General features: G+C 39.5%; 1 protein-coding gene across 2 annotated transcripts in view; it reads left to right on the top strand.

The window, feature by feature from the left end:
• BMPER (BMP binding endothelial regulator) overlaps positions 1–17,081 on the top strand; it is a 149,133-nt gene that overhangs the window by 82,666 nt on the left and 49,386 nt on the right. Inside the window, exons 10-11 of one of the 2 annotated variants that reach the window (XM_026843994.1) lie at positions 5,499–5,544; positions 14,612–14,941. In XM_026843994.1, coding sequence (XP_026699795.1) covers positions 5,499–5,544; positions 14,612–14,941 — 376 coding nt within the window. The remainder of the gene's footprint in view (positions 1–5,498; positions 5,545–14,611; positions 14,942–17,081) is intronic. The other variant, XM_026843995.1, reaches the window with a different exon arrangement.

Below are 17,081 nucleotides of genomic sequence, written 5' to 3'. Positions count from 1 at the left end.
TTTAGGTTGGCATTCCCCAAGTGTGCTACTGCTTCCTGCCTCTGTTCTTGGTCTGAAGACTCTGTGCTCCTTTTCTCCTCCTCCCTTTAACTTTCTCTATCTCAGGTATCTGCACTGGAACATCTCTTTCCCATATATTTAATAGCTTTATAGAGTGGGGAGATGACTATGTTAATATTTCAAGATTGTGTATATTGTTATGGAAAGCCATGGGAGATTGCTGTATTTGCATTTCTCAGTGCATATGAGGCTTAATACTTGGTTGAAAATGTAAATTAGACAAAGCTAAGCAAATTATTTAAATCAAGCCATGCTGCTTTCTCTATGGTTGCAGCCTGAGTATTTTTTATTTGAAAGTCTGAAGTGAACCCAAAAAAGTGGTGTAATTGTAACATAACTTAATTGCTTCAAAAATTAGCATTACTTGAAACCTTGAGCTAAAGTCAATCTTTGTTTCTTGGATTTCTGTCACTGACAAATTATTTTATTTTAATGACTCAAGCTTTCAGAAGAGGGAGCTCTAAATAGCACCTCATGTAGGGGCAGATCGTTGAACAGAACTGCAGAAGAGAGCCAAGTCGTTAGCATTACACCTTCTCAGTGTTTCTTTCTCCATCCTGGAAGCCAGTGAGGAAAATATGAGTCACAGACACCTAGGTATAAAATTTTAAATGACAAACTCTAGTTTGTAAAATTTTATATGTGTGAACTTTTGACAGCCAGAAGCAGTGGTGGAATAGAGAGCCTGTACCTTGGCACTCCCTGTTCTGCTGTGACAGTGAGCTGCAAGAGTGATGCTTGCATCCTCAGAAGAGGGGACATCCTTTTCCTGTCACTCTGGCACTCACTGCAGAGGGCAGTTCTCCTGTTAATAGGCCTCACATGAGATGTTCCATACATTTTGGGAAGTGTGAACAAATGGAGCTGCTTTTCTGGGAACCTGATGTGGCTCATGGCAGTCAGGTTTGCTCCCTTCAGGCCATTCACAGTATAAGCAGGAGGTGAGAGCTTGGACTCCTCCAGTCTCTTCAAATTATTTGTTGGCCCAGAACCTAGCACACACTGCATCTCATTTATATTTTTCCCTTGATGATTCATTTCAAACATTTAGGATGCTTCTGAGATCAAATAACTAATATGGCTTAATATATAACTTAAGGGAAATACACCACTTCAGCAGTACCCATATATAAATTTGTGCATTGAGATGATCATCTGAAGGTGATCTAAAATGAAAATAGTGGTGGGTAAAAATTCTGCAGCAAGAAGTCCTGTGGCAACAACTGACTGACGAAATCAGCAACTGACTGATGAACTTGTTCAGTGCTGCTACACAATCTCCTCTGAGGTTAATGTGAAGTCCTAAACTTCCCTAGACCTCCAAGTTGAGTCTTCAGACAAGGTCCATTTCCTTAGGTCTGAAAATACCAGCTTTGTTACCCAGCTGCACCATTCCCTCTAGTATCTAACCAGTCAGCCTGCTTCCTGCCTTAAAACGGAGTCTACAGCAAGCTGCATGCAAACCCACCTTCCTCCACAGGAACACATTACATTTCTGCTCTTTCAAGCTAAATTAGAAGGACAAGTAGGAGAAAGAATGTAAATTCCAGAGTGAGATTTGTTTTCCTATTCCAAGTGGGTACCAAATAATTTTAAAGCAAATAATATATGCTAGTGGATTTAAATCTTTTACTTTTCATCTGTGCTCCACTCCCTTTGGTGAGATATTCTGTCACAAATCTATAAACATTAATTAAATACATCACATTATTCAAGACACAGATACGTTAGTGATTCTGATACTGAAAGTGTGGATATCATGCATAGAGTTATACTACTGTCTCTGCAAACTGTAGGGGTGTGAACTCCATTTCTTTTCTCTCTTCACAATACTTCTGGCAGTGAACAGTCTCTACTGACACTTGAAGACTGCTGTGGAATAAAATGCTGTTTAGTGCCCCTTAGAGCGTCAGGCTACATAAAATTATCTCATTAAACAGTGTTGTGATACACACAACTGAGTGTGAAAGGATTGAAGATTCACAAGGAATTTACAATATTATTCCTTGACTTAAATGCTCTACCATGCAGTCTTAATACTTTTTGCATGATATGGGTTTTTTTGGTGATGGAATATTATTTAATCAATGGAATATTATTTAATCAATCAACATAGATTTTTGGCTAGTTATTTCTCAGAAGGATGGGTTTCAAAGTGGTAATTCTGCAGAAATTTCCAATACTGTGCAACCATTTGTATTATTCAACATTTTTGATATTTCTGAAGACGGTTTCTGCCATTTCTTTAATTTTTTTCATATGCTAGGCATATTTTTCTGTTTCTTTTATTCTTTCACAGCATTTAATCCTGTATCAGTAATTACAGGAAGTGTATTCCTCAGCTTCTTTTCATCTGTAGCAGAGGCAATATATCTCACAAATTCAATCCCTTCTGTCATATTTACAGTAAAATCAGTCCTCTTTGGGCTTCTAGTGAGCCCTGTGGCTTGTGGTTTCTGTTTCTTACTTTCTGACTGCTGACTCCACATGGATATTCCCTCTCTGTTACCTGGAGGTGTGGTACAGCCTGCAAGGTGCGGTACATGCTGGCCCTCATCCAGCAAAGCTATTAAGCATGTGTCCAGTCCTGCTGAAGTTAGTAGGCCCTCCATGTGTGCTTAAACTTAAACACATGCTTAAATACTTTATAGCAAGGGAGTAAGCTCAACACTTGGCAGGACTGAGTTTCAGAGACCCTTTAGACCTTTTCTTGCCTAATTTGCTATTCACTTGCCCCAGCCCTGCTCCAGCCACTTTCTTGCCTTGTGCCATCTCTTTTCTGATTACCCATCCTTACCATTTTCCACCTTGCCTTATCTCCTTACACCTTTGCATTCCCCACTAACATTGTAAGCCTGTGGTAGTGGTCAGTGGTCATGGACATGTCTCTTTTTGTACTGCTAGAGGAAAGCCTGATGAATTTTATAGCATACAGCCTTTTTTGTGCTCCAAGACTGTGCAAAAGTTAATAGAATTAAATTCATGGCATGTGAAGACGTTTACAGAGTTTGATTCTGTGGGTAAATTTTGAACCCGTGAACTTCAAGTGAGTTGAAAATTTATTCAGAACACGTTCTCCCATCTCTAGCACAGACTGCATTTAATGTTATACACATCTGTTATTATTACAAACAAAAAGTTGCTGGTTTTACTCTAGTGCCAAATGAGGCACAAAAAAACAACAGCTGTTGCTATTGCACAACCAAACAACCCCCTTCCCCCCCGCAATTAGTCTTGCCTTAAAAAAATAGAAAATAAAACCCTCAGACATAAAATTGAAAACCTCATAAAAAAGAAGAAAAATCCCAGAAAATAAATAGACTCAAATGTGGTCTGCTTATAAATATTCATAGGGAAAAATGGGATCACATCACTTAGCCCACTCCTAAGGGAACCCTCAATGCTAACGAACTCTTGCAGCACATGTTAGCAATAATGGATTTCCTTATTCTACAAGACAAAAACAGGATCTTGGGCCAACATGGTGGCTCAAGTAACCAGCCTCAGCAGGCTGCCTTTGGAGATTCCAATTTCACTTGAATTCTTGCCACTTCCACCTCGGCTGATTATTTCAACTCTTTTATTGAAATGAGAGGTAAGGCTGTGCAGTACAGTGTGTGGCATTCAGCTGCAAGTCTTCCGTTCGTACAAATAAATGTTGCCAATCTCCCTATTTCTGTACAGTTTTAACGGTTCATCCTTTAAGGGATTTTGTCCTAGCAGGTGCTTGGTAGGTCTCCCTGTTGCAGCCTGGGCCTCAGCTATTCTCTTTGCTCTGGGGCCTGGTGGCCACACAAACATCTAAGCATTGTCCACACTGCCAGTGAAATTATGATCCAGCCCTTTTCTTAAGTCCAGATGTGCCTCAAGTCTGTTCACGTGCAGTTGCACATTCAGACAAGCACACAGTAAATTTCTGTGATGGGCTATTTGGACGATGAGCCCAAGTGCAGTCATCACCAAGCTCTCATTCATGCCATCTGGGTACATCAAGCACACGCAGGATGGAGCATGCTCCACTCCAGTCTGCCAGCAGATATTTGGAGTTCATTTCTCCCCATGCACATTGTTGAAGTTGTAGGCAGAAAGCAAGGCAGACAGCAGTAGGGCTTGCTGCCTGTGCCCACTTCCCCGCTCTTTGCATAGACCTACCACCTATTTCTTGTCTGTTTTCATGAGCTTTTTTGCATTGTTGAGTGGGCAGAGTAGCACAGCTCTGTTTGCTTGGTCTTGCTGGCTGCTCCTTACTCACCTTCTTGGTGGGGAACAGGAGCAGTGGTTCCACAAATGGCACTTTCCCTGTGTTCAACTACTATTGGAGCAAAGGGTCAGTGCTGGGGAGCAGCACAGCTTCACATGCCCTGTATGGGAATGTGGGTAAGCTCCAATATCACCATAAGTTCTGTTATAACCCATGCCAGTTTTTGCTTGTAAAAACACATCATTCAGCCTGAAATTTTCCAGGCTTATCCTCTACCTTGGCAGTTAGCTTTAGGGAATTTAAGTAAAATCAGATAGAACATCTTTTAATTTGATGAAGTCTGAAAAGGAGCATGAATGTACATACAGAGAAGCAACCCTCCTGCTTCTAGCCAGCCTTGTATGAGACACAGCCATAAATAAAATTGACCTGAGCAGAGTGGTAAATAAAGATTCAAACCTTTTGTCCATGTTACTATGTCTAGAGCAAATTGTTTGCTTTTAGATGTTGCACATCCTTGGATACGTGTCCATTTACTTCACTGGGGAGATTGGTTCATGATTAGTAATATGCTTTGGTGAGAGAGACCACAAGATTTAGCCATGAAAGAAATGTGGCCAAACTAGATCTCTACTAGGGCTTCCTTGCATCCATCCTTCCTTCCTTCCTTCCTTCCTTCCTTCCTTCCTTCCTTCCTTCCTTCCTTCCTTCCTTCCTTCCTTCCTTCCTTCCTTCCTTCCTTCCTTCCTTCCTTCCCTCCTTCCTTCCCTCCTTCCTTCCTTCCTTCCTTCCCTCCCTTTTTGTAGGAAAAATTAATAATTTGGGGGGAGCGTGGGAGTGGGTGCAGAGCAGATTGCCTCTGTGTGGCAACTACAAGTGTGTGCATAGGAAATGTGTTGTATATATTTTGGGAGGTGGGGGAAAAGGTAGCAATCTTGTTAACCCAATGACTAGTCTGCTTTAGATACCCATGAATACATGAGTCCAAAATTCTCTCACACTCTAAAGAGAAAAACGGTAACAGAGAAGCCTTTTAGTATTTCATTTCTTATGACTGCCAGGAAGCTCTTTGAATAGTTCTGTCTGTTTTTAGCACCTGATATTTGAAGCTGTAACCAGGGCATTGAGTTCAAACACAACTTGAACTATTTTCAAAGGCTTATCCAGCCTTACAACATAACACAGTCACTGCTCCAAAACCTCCTTCATTAAATCAGCCTGTCTTTCTCCCAATTAGGGTAAAATCCTGAACAGAAAAGGATGCTGTCCTATTTGCACTGAAAGTAAGTTCTTTCTTCACATTCTTTAAATTCTTTTTTATTCTTTCAGAGAAAATAAATATAGTAGAATTATGTTTGCTTTTCTGCCTTTTATTTAGAAGAAGGCTAAAGGGCAGGTGATTATTGCTGGCCACAGATTTTGCTTCCTATAAATCTGTAAATTTAAAATAAAATGACTGGGTATTTAATTTTTATTTTATTTTACTTTTTGCAAATAACACTATTTTTGTCAAATGTGAGCTGCTGCTTTTTGAAGGATACAGTTGGCCTGTGAAATTTGTAGGCAATAAAATGAGCAAATGAATAGCGTCGTAACTTTTAGGACTGGGTACCTTTTATACCTGTAAATAACAGCCCAGCTATGCATATATATAATCCAACACATTTGCAGATGATTTGTGAGAGTTTAAAAAAGGTGTGCAGAAATCTGAGACAGAGTCTGGAACAGCAGTGAAAAGCACAATAGAAAGCTCTCCTTCTGTCTCTACGATGTTTAGCTCAACCATCACCTTTTTATCCCTTTACTCTTCACTTCAAGAATGATCATCTTATGATATCACTTGTGTTGTCTCCTAGCCAGCAAAGCACTTACACAAATACTTATCTTTAAGCTTGTCCTAGTTAAGTCAACAGGGAGACCTGTCTTCACTAAAGTTAACAGGATACAATTGCGTATTTCCTTCAGGTCGTGTTTAAGTGTTTTACCAAATAGGGACAGACTGCTAAAATGGGCTTTTATGATTTATAGGAAGGCTTCTGAAAGAAGGAACAGGTTTTTAAGGAGACTGTTGCCTATTCTTTTGTCTAAAGTCACATTGGTTTTGCTGTTCAGCTCAGTTCTGGGTGCTCTTGGATTGCACAAATTCCATATGCTAAATACCTGTTTTTCCACTCTGCAGCTCAATTTTTTTGAAACATGTAACTTACAATAAAATAAATCTGGTTTGCAAGGCTTCAGTATCAAAATGAAATTAAATACAAGTGGCAACCTCAGAAACACTTGAAATAATACTGAGCAGAGGGAGAAATGAAAGAGGATTCAACTGACCAGCAATTGATTTCATGTTAGCTCAGTTTCAAGGGAGAAGAAATTTGCATAGATCTCTGCTTGAACATGACATGTCATTAGCATCATGAATGTATCTATCTCTATCTTGCCCCTGCTCTTATGTTTGAGTCTCGTTTAACCTTTTTCATGTGTTCTTTTGTAACATGAGAGGGGGAGGAAAATAATGGGGCCAGCCATTCCCTCAAAGCACTGGAGACCCTCTACTGTAAGCAGTTAAAAAGAAGACAGTACAGTGACTTCTTCAGAAATGCTGCCAGAGAATGATGAGTTGTGGTAATTGGTTCATGGGAGAGGGAGGCAAAAAAATAGATTTCTTCACAGTACAAATAACTCATTTAGGAACCAGTTATGTAAAAAGTCAGAACTTACTGGTGATAGAAGAACAGAATGGTCATGACTACAAGACATGTGAAATTAAGGGTAGACTATTGTTGTTTGTCTTCCTGCCATGCAGATCTGTAAAAAGCCTGACTCCATCTTCCCAGTAGCCTCCTTCTAGATACTGGCAGATTGCTCTTAGGTCTCCGCAAGGCCTTCATGATAACTAACCTTATTCCCTTAGCCTCTTATTATGGGTCCTATCTGCATTGCACTGCCTGTACATGAGACTGGGAGTCTCATTGCACTTTCCCGCAGTGGCATGCTCCTCTTGCACATAAAAAAAGGGGTCCTTTTTTTTTTTTTTGAGAGGAGTCTCACTATGGACCCATTTTGTATTTGGAGGAGAGCTGATGCTGAGGGTATTCTAAGCGTCTATGATTAAAAAGCCATTCCCAGCTTATTGGGTAATGTAATCAAAGAGCTTTAATACCCACTGTCATACAGCAGTGGTGACTACCACTAGCTATTTTAACATTAGCTTTTTACCACCATTTGCAAAGGAACTAATTCCACCTTTGCGTCAGAAGTGCTGTAAATCTTATTGTGACATAAGATGGGCAAAAGCCAAAAGGATTTCAGTGATGATCACTCTCTCAGATAGTAATTAGAAACTTCGCTAATTCAGCCAATTTCTGATGAGATAAGATGTACATGCACAGCCCTTTCCCTCACCCACCCACTCGTGTTGATCCTCTCTCCACATATTAACACACCAGACATTTCTGGCGGTCCAGCAGATATTAATTTTCCAAGTAAAAACAACATAGGAGGTACAAGAACATACTGTACACAGGAGAGCTTTGAGTACAGTTTAAATGCAGCCAATTTCTATGAAGTGGGTCAAAAACAGTCACGTTGTTAAAGGATACACTTTAAACTGAAAAATGAAAAATAATCAAAGGATTATTTTCAAAGCAGTTTGTTGCAGAGAGAAAAAGTACCTTGTCTCCTAAAGGGCTGGAGAGTCTCTTTTGTCTACTGTTGCCGAAGTTAACTATGGTTAGTTTTGGCATGTTGCTGTTTAAGCTTCATGGCTGGCGTACAGTTATCACTAATTAAACACAGTGGTCATACCAGTGGAAAATTCAACAGTTTAGTTTATGCTGCTGTAAAAATGTAATGAAATGTACTCTTTTGAGCTTGATTTAGAAAAATCACCACTGACGTCAATTCCATAAATTAGTAATCCTATGTTAGACCAAGGTCATTTTCATATTAAAAAAGGAAAACCCTAAACGTTGAGTTCAGATAACATTAACAGACTGCTCTCAACTCCAGACAAAGATGGGAATTTGCAATGGTGGTTAAGTCTTTGTCCTTGACAAAGAATTGATATTCCTTGCTGAAATTACAGCATGCAGTATGAAAGCTTCCTACTGCAACCATGGAGATATATTTTAATCATGATCAGTAATCCTAACAAAGCCTTACCCAAGTCATTGTAAGGCTTTGTGGATGAAGTTCTTTTCAAAGTGGACTGCAGTTATCTAGGTATAGGAGTATACATGATGAATTTTGCAGTAAAAGCCTCTTTTGGGGCAGAAAATTTCACTCATCACAAATCATTCTGCAGCTTTTTTAACTAACAGAATGATCAATGGAGCTAAACAAAACTCAAGGGTATTTGGGCCCAGCCTTAGGAGTAAAGGTTGATACTTTCACCTGGCCCTGCATTCTTTTTATGTGTTTTTATAGAAATACTGAAAAAAGTGCTGAGTCTTCAAGGCAAAAAAAAACCCACCCAAACAACCAAAAACAAAGAAAGAAATGAAAAAGTGGGGTTATGCATTGTAGGTACCTGTAAGAACAGGGAATGGGACTAAAGGACCACACAGGCCCCTCCTGGTCCTGTTTCTTGTGTTCTTTACTTGCCATGGAGAAATACATCAACAAAAAGACTGCAATTGTTTATTCATACTGGAATGCTGTTCATGATTTACCTCCTCAGCTGTTTCAGCTGTGATGGTCTACTATATAAATATGTATTTGGACAAATTGGAATAGCTATTTTATTTATGAAATAGACCATAAAGACTCCTGTGGAGTTTTTGACACCACACCTTGTAATGTGTATTATATCAAGCTGCACTATGCAGCAGTTATGAGGAAAGTACTCTATGGCTATGCATTTTTTACAGAAGAGCTAATGAAATTCTATTATGCGTGTTCTGTAGCTAGTTTTCAAAAGTTAATAATGTGTTCTGTTTGATTTAGGGCTTAATTCAGCATATGGGCTAATTGCATTCAAAAGTTTCATTTTATTTTTAAAACGCTGAGATCGTTGTGAATTATAGATGTGCAACCAGAACACCCTTAGCTGGTAAACTTGTATTTTTTCCTCCTTATCCTTACTTAGAAAGTGTCCAAACCAATTTTAGTTATAATTTAAACTATATTTTTCTTGGCCACTCTTAACTAGCTACAAGCCCAGAATAGTGTGACCAGACATCTGGACATCTTGGACTTCAATTGACTGCTCTGATCTCCTGAAAAAATAAAACAAGCTATTCCACGAGCACCAGAGCTAACAGAGCCTGATTTCCTATGGATTTGTGTCCCATTTCCTTTATATTCCCAATATATCCAAATAATAAACCCAGCTAGAGACAATCTATCCCATGGCTGCTCTGGAGCTACAAGTGTGCTAATTGCCCAGCCAATATGCTCGTGGTCTCCGGCTGGTCAGGATGTGTGTCCTGACTGTCTGGCCTCCACCAAGCAGTATATATATATATATATATATATATATATATATAGCCTCTCTAGAAAGGCTAAATACTGTCTAGGGGGCTGGGGGCATTGGGTGGACGACAGAAAGGTACTTTTTGGCAATCACTTATTTCAGTAAGTGGTTCTTACCTTTACTCAGCACACTACTTACTAGAAATGAGTTATCTTTCAGACTTTTATAGCTCTGTATTGGCCAAAACAGGTCGTGATTTCATAAACTCTTTTTTCCCCCCTTATGAGCATATGTTCAAACTTGGGAAAAGCTAAAATAGTCCTTTCCTTGCTATTGCTTTTTCAGCTTCCTTTTTGTACAGATAAACGTGTTTTCAAAAACAGTGCTCCTTGCCCACAGTTACCTTCCCCATTTCCTTTTCTAATGAAAGTCACGATTTCATTTGAATTTGGCACATGATTTGTAAGTGCAAAGAAAGCATGCCGAGAATTCTATAGGATTCACTTTAGCACCTAAATACTATTATTACTAATTTGCAAGTAAGCTGTAGAGCTTTAGGTGGGACCTGAGCAAACTGCATGAATCACACATGTAGTTTAAGATTGTCAAATGTAAAAGCATGCAGTCCATATTTAGTTGCTTAAAAAACAAATGTGAGAACTGCTAGGCTCCCAGAAGCTTTTATGAAAGCCAGAAGTTTTGAATACTGATTTGGGATTCTAAATGCAGGATTTCTAAAAGAGGTTTAGAGGTGTTTGCAGCCAGCTCTCAATAATGTTTAATCAGAGCTGAGTGCCTAAGGCATTTTAAAAATCACAGCATCCTGAACATAGCTCTGGGGTACTCCTTTGAAAAATTTGTTTTTCAGGGACAGAGAGGGAATGGGTATATTTGCCTTCATGTGCATGCATAAATGAGCAAAAGAAGACATCAAAGATCATGAATGGCAGGTTTGAAACAAGCAAGAGGCAGTGATTCTTCATTTACTTTGCCCAGGGATTTTGTCGATGCTAAAAACATTTTTGGGTTCAAGAGAAGACTGGACAAATTCACAGAAGTCTATTAAATAAAGTAAAATCATGTATAGCTCAGAAAATCCCTAAGCTGAAAATACTTGAGGCTGGTAGAGTCTTAGGGTGAAGTATCATATATAATTGCCCTTTTCTAACTCTACCCTATACACCTGATAGAGACAATGAGTATCTGCAATAAGTTGGGAATAATTTTCTGTAGGAAAAAAAGGGAAGGATCTTCACCCGTGACCCTATGTCTTGTTAGTACAAGCTAGCAAAATTCCTACTCCAGCGCTGGGAAATGTAGCTTTGGTGATGCAACAACACCTCTCCATTCATTACATCCCAACAGAGGAGCAAGTCACATATGATCCTAACTAGAGAACTGGTGCTTCCAAAAAGTTTCAAAAACAGCCAGGCAGAAAGACTGGTCTGTTTCAGAAGGGGGAAAAAAAAAAAAAAAAAAAGGAAAAAAGAAGCAAACCATAAAACATGATGTGATTGAAACTCTCCAAAAGGAAGTAAACGACCCAAAACCTAAAAATGGCAGGAACTCTTTTCATGTTGCCTGTCTTTTGCAGTCTTGTTACACCCGGTATTTAAGGTTTATTTCTAGGCTAGCCAGTTCTTATTGGCAGTGCCTGAGTTATCACACACACTCTTGCAGGGTGTGGACTTTTTTTTTTTAAACCCACAATTTTAGAAAATCTTTCAAGAATGTTTTACACTGTGATATCAGAGAATCAATTATTCAGTCTGTTTTTAGGTAGATTTTCCATCCCCCATTTCCTTGGTTATTAAAGGAAACAGCAAAATTTGGATCAGACATTCAGCTATCCAGTCCAAAATACATTCTTTTTTATTTTAACTGCACTGCATCAAGTTGACATATGACGTGACACGATGTAACATAACATAAAACTACATTACTCTGCATAACACATTAGAAATTAAAAATAAATATTTCCTTTGGATCCCATTGGTACTATCAATTTTACTTGCACATCTCTAAATTATGTTTGTTCCTCTCATGTCTTGCTTCTTAGCCACTTGCTTAGGTAAAGAACGAGCCTCCCCCTCCCGATATGTTAGTTAATAACATGTATAACATGTCTATGTTCTTGGCCTCTAGAAATGCAGACAAAAACCAGTTCTCTCCTCTGAAATCTTCACTTATGTTTGGACTGATTTTTTTGTTGATAATTTCCTTGTTTTTATAAAAGTTGTCACGATGTTTAAAGAAAAAGCCCCCAAAAAATGAAATATAATCTAGGCAAGTAATAGAATATATCTTGATATTCATAATGCAGATAATTACATGAGTACATATGGAAATCAGAAATATGATTTAGTATTGATAAAGTCAGATGGTGTCAATATAAAATCTGTGGATTTTTTTCCCATTGGTAAAAATTACATTGGTGATTAAAAACTATATGGTTCCTTCCAATTTATGGAGAATCAATCAGTCTTTTTATGGACTTTGGAAAACAGTTACTGATATCCCCATTGGCATCAATGAGAAGAACAAGACTCACTGAAGTGCATGTTTTTAAAGGCACTCTCTTACCTAAGTGTCTTGATTTTCAGGCTCTGCTTAAAGTCCGTTGGTCCTGATTTCAAGAGCTGTTGATCAAATGTGGTTCATTTATACTTTTAATGGAGCTGTCAACATGATATCCTTGAGAAATTGAAATTCTTCGTCCCTAGTTGCCAGACATAGTAAAGAGGCATAATAATGATGCCAAGACTAGGTACTGGCTTTGCTAAAGAAGCATGCATGTGACAAGGGTAAAGTACAAATCTCCCAGGTAGAGCTCTGTGATGGCACTGTACCATGCGGTGAGGGAGACTCTAGTTAGACTTCAGGAAGACCTTACTTGCAGTAACAACTGGCAAGCACTGCAACATGTTGCTGGAGGTGGCTGTGGAGTTGCTTTTACTACTGCTTTTTAAGAGCAGGTTAGATAAATGTCTGTCAGGAATAACATAGGTGCAGGTGATTCTGCATTACAGCTGGAGAAGGAAAAGGTAATGTCTCTTGGGGTCCCCTTCAGCCCCATTTTCTGTGTCTCTGTGTAGGTATCCTTGGATGCTTTTTAACTACAGCTAGAAACATGCCAGAAACCTTTTAGGTGCTTTAGCATAGCACTTTGCCTAGACTGAAAAACCCTTCTGAGAAAGGTGTATTGCAGTCAAAACTGCATTGTACTCCACTGAAGAGTTCCCTGCCTCTTCTCCATAATATCCATGTCTCCTTCTTTTTTGTAGGTTTGAATTTGTCTTTTTTTTTAGCTGCCTTTTAGATGAGCCATTGTTAGTTGGATAATTTTTTTTCAGTTAATAGATTGTGTTCCTTGTTACTCTCCCCTCCTTTGTTGGGTTTTATTTTTTCTTTTTTTGATTGATGCTGTTCACAGTTCTCTGATTATTGAGTCAAATTCTGTTACTGCACCAAACTCTCTCCCTCTAAAACAGGCATCATCTTTCAAAAGCAGCCTCAGCCCATGGGTATCCAGCTGGCAGTAGCAGTGTGCATTTCTGCCTCGAGACTCCTTCTTCCAGGAACAGCAGCAATGAGATGTGGTTAGGACCTATTGTTATACCAGGAGGCTGCAATGCAAATAAATGTGCTGCCCTCTTTGATTGCGAGGCAGTTCAATCAATTGCTGGGTAACTGCAGGGTAACACAGCATCACTGACATGAGTGTGGAAATGTTCTGCCTTTGAGCTGCAACTTTTCTGACCAGCATATGGCTGCAAGCATCAATAAGAAATCTCCCTCCATTTATAATGCTGCAAATTATTGGTAACGATACCATGCCCTTACATAGTCATTGCATCGTTAGTCACGTACTACTGACTTTTAGTTGGTACCATGATAACAGTGACTACCACAACTCAGTTGTGTATAAACAACATATATGATAGCTTGTAACACTGAATAAAGATTCTGGATATACAACTAATTTGGGGAAAAAACATAAATGTACCTAGTTTATAAATGTACAATATTTATAAGTGTGTCTCTGTAAAATATGGACAGAACCAGGTCCTGCTAAAGCGGTCTGATGACTTAATTTCAGGGGATCAGCTCTGCCTAACTGGGGACATTAAAATTAGCCTCAAAAATTTGCATGTGTAGTTTTGAATTCTGCTTCGGTTAGTGGATTAGGCTTTGCTCCCACAACACAATTTAAGAGTGGGAGCTTATCCCAGGGGAGTTTAACTGTCTGAAAGGAATGCCTGTAGCCTTAGATACTTGGTCGCACTCCCAGAGCTGGAAGCATAGGGACAGGCTCCTCCAGAGAGTAATTCCCCATGTATTAGAAGAGATGCCTAAAGCTGGTGAGATGAAAGACTTTCTAATCATGTCTGTTTCTCTAATCATGTCAGTGAGATGGAGACTGGATGAACTGCTTAGACTAGGCCTTTCATGTTTGCAAAGCTGAAGCTAAGTAGGAAGGCTGCTGTCACACCTCTCCAGAGACATGTGGGCTCTGCAAGCCCAGGGATATGCCTGCTCTGATATCATGAGTGGAGCTTGTATTTTTTGGAAAGGAAATAATTTGAAAAATTTCAGAGGCATTGTAATAACCTAAACTGTTTGGGTGGTACATTATGTTTAAGGGACATACATGTAAGGTGGAAGATGTGTCTTTGGTTCCTAGCTACAAGTTAGCCTTCCTATGCTGCACCAGGGATCAATTGGCCTTTGATTCACACTCACTTTGGAGAAGACTTCTACTAAAGTCATAAAGCTTCCGTTTTTCAAAAATGTATATTCGTAGTGGGCGTCAGCCAAATCTGCCCTGTAGGGCTGATAGATTAGGTGAGAGCAGCGTGCTCTAAATTCTTATCAACTGCTTTTTTCAGACTTTGATTGATCCTGATATGGTGCTTTTGTTTCTCACTCACCTGCAGAGCCTGGAGTTTGCACTGTATTTGGAGACCCTCACTACAACACTTTTGATGGACGGACATTTAACTTTCAGGGAACATGTCAGTACGTTTTGACGAAAGACTGCTCCTCCTCTGCCTCGCCCTTTCAGGTGCTGGTAAAAAACGATGCCCGCCGGACCCGTTCTTTCTCCTGGACAAAGTCAGTGGACCTTGTGTTGGGCAGAAGCACTATCAGCCTCCAGCAGCACCTCACAGTGAAGTGGAATGGGACCCGCATCTCACTACCTTGCGAGACACCACAGTTTCAGATCGATTTGGATGGCTATTTGCTGAAAGTCACAACCAAAGCAGGTAGGGCAAGTGTGTGTGTGTGTGTGTGTGTGTGTGTGTGTGAACTTCTCAAGTGCATCATGAACAGCAGTCAGTATAAAAGCATGGTAGAAGTAATAAATGTAGTTATAACTCTTTAGAGATCTGAGGAACCCAACGTGCTTTCAAAATCCCTGCAGCCCACAAGCAGACAGAGATCCCAGCTGAGTTTGAAGTCTTTGGCAGAACATTTGCTAAGCTGTGTTTCATTCTGCAGCTGACAATTAACTGCCTGCATAGACAAATGTGCCATGATTTTCACTTCCAGTAACTTAAGACTGGCTTATGCACGGTCATCGTTTGGTACTTACAGATAAGAAGAGAGGAGATCAGTTCTTAAACATAACATTCAGTTTTTTTCCCAGTTGAAGCAACATACCTTAGAGTCTAAGTCAGCAATTATATAAAATCATAGTTGTTAATGGTTGGAATGAGTTTAAATTGTCAGATTATAGAAACATTTCACTGGAGCTGCCCAGAAAAATGGAGGTCCTGTTTTGAAAACCAAGGCCTAGATTGCTGTTCAGTGCCATCTTGTTGTGCTTGCTTTGTGCTTAAGTAAGAGTTTGTCTAGGAGGAACAGAGTCCACAGCACCAGAAGCAACAGGAAATCAGAAACTTCAGAGAGTCTGGTACCTTGTTTGAAGAAACAGGGAAGGGAGATAGCAGACTTTCAGGTCTTTTGAGTCCTAGAAAATACATTAATTGTCAAAATGTTAAACTAGAGGACTTAGATTTTCTTTGATAAACTGTTCTGAAACTATAGTATCCTTGCGTAGGTAAATACTGAGGGGAAGTTTAAAACTTTCTCATTAGCATGTGTTAGGTACTACTGTAGTCCTAAGAGATTTCACTTACACAGTGAAGTACTGTTTCAGTGAGAATACTATTTACTGTTAATTCAATTAAATGCCATGTGAAAGCAGTGAAACCAATCTTTCTTATGGAGTGATATGGTCACAGGCATGACATAGTCATACTCATTATCTAGCATCTTTTTTTTCAAGGGGGACACTAGCACCCACTGTTGAGCTGAGAATTTAGACACCTGTTCATATAGCCCCTGGAAATGTAAGTCTGCATAATGCGGATCCCAGCTCTGGGCTCATTCCTCAAAGTGGCAATGCAGATTTTTGTGGCTGTCTGTAAAATTCACACAAGTTGACCATTATTCACAACTTCTAATTAAAAGCATCTTGAGGGTTTCTCTTTGCAGCCAGCTGAACACTATGAATTCTGGCGATGTGGATTTCATTAGCCAACCACAGGCCAAGGAAAGGCTTTCAATCGAAGATGAATGACAGCTAATCCTGCTGCTATTCCATTTGTCTCTAGTGCAAGCCTAATAAATGACTACACACATCCTTGTCCATGTGTTGGCAGAGGGAGTGCAAACATGGCATATGACAACATACCAAACAGTGTGTAATCACTGCAAATTATAGCCTAAATAATTCCTCCCCTTAACAGAGCAGGATCAGATTTCTCTTGCTGAACTAAGCATGATGGGCCAAGTCCTCCTTTCCTCAGCATGTAAGGCCTGGAAAGGAGCAGAACGGCATGGCTCCATTTTGCTGGGAGAGGATAAGCAGCAGAGAAGCTATAGAGAGGAGGAATGTGCTGAGTAGAACTGGTTTAAAGACAAACCTTTTGTTCCACAGGAAATTCCGGGTGCTGGGGGAAAAAAATTGGAGAATTTTCTGTTTCAGAATGAAACATGGATTTAAAAAAAAAAAAAAAAAAAAAAAAAATTCCAAACAATTTCTGTCTGCCAAGGAGACCATTTCAAACATCACTCCATAGCATAATCCCATCTGTCACAGCTCTTGTTGGTTTATAGAAACCAAGTGAGTTTTCTGCCTGTGAACAAACTAAAAGGCACACACTGCACTGTGCGATCAGGCTCTGACAAAATTATAATGCGCGTACAAGTAAATACCCTTCCTTGTTATCCCAAAAGGGAGTAAGCTCTGTTATGGATGGAAACCTTTATGCTGTTCATCAAAGCTCGAAATTACCCTTCCATCTGAGCAATTACAGCAGAATGCTGTGTAATTAAACAATACCCAGCTAGAGGAAAGTACTTCCTTTTGTGGTAGTTAAACTGCGAGTCTCTTGAATC

The sequence above is a fragment of the Athene cunicularia genome (assembly GCF_003259725.1).
Source record: "Athene cunicularia isolate RWA chromosome 2 unlocalized genomic scaffold, athCun1 chr2_part2, whole genome shotgun sequence".
Lineage (NCBI taxonomy): Eukaryota > Metazoa > Chordata > Aves > Strigiformes > Strigidae > Athene > Athene cunicularia.
Note: the sequence above shows the minus strand (reverse complement) of the source record. Positions and strands in the feature narration are given on the sequence as shown.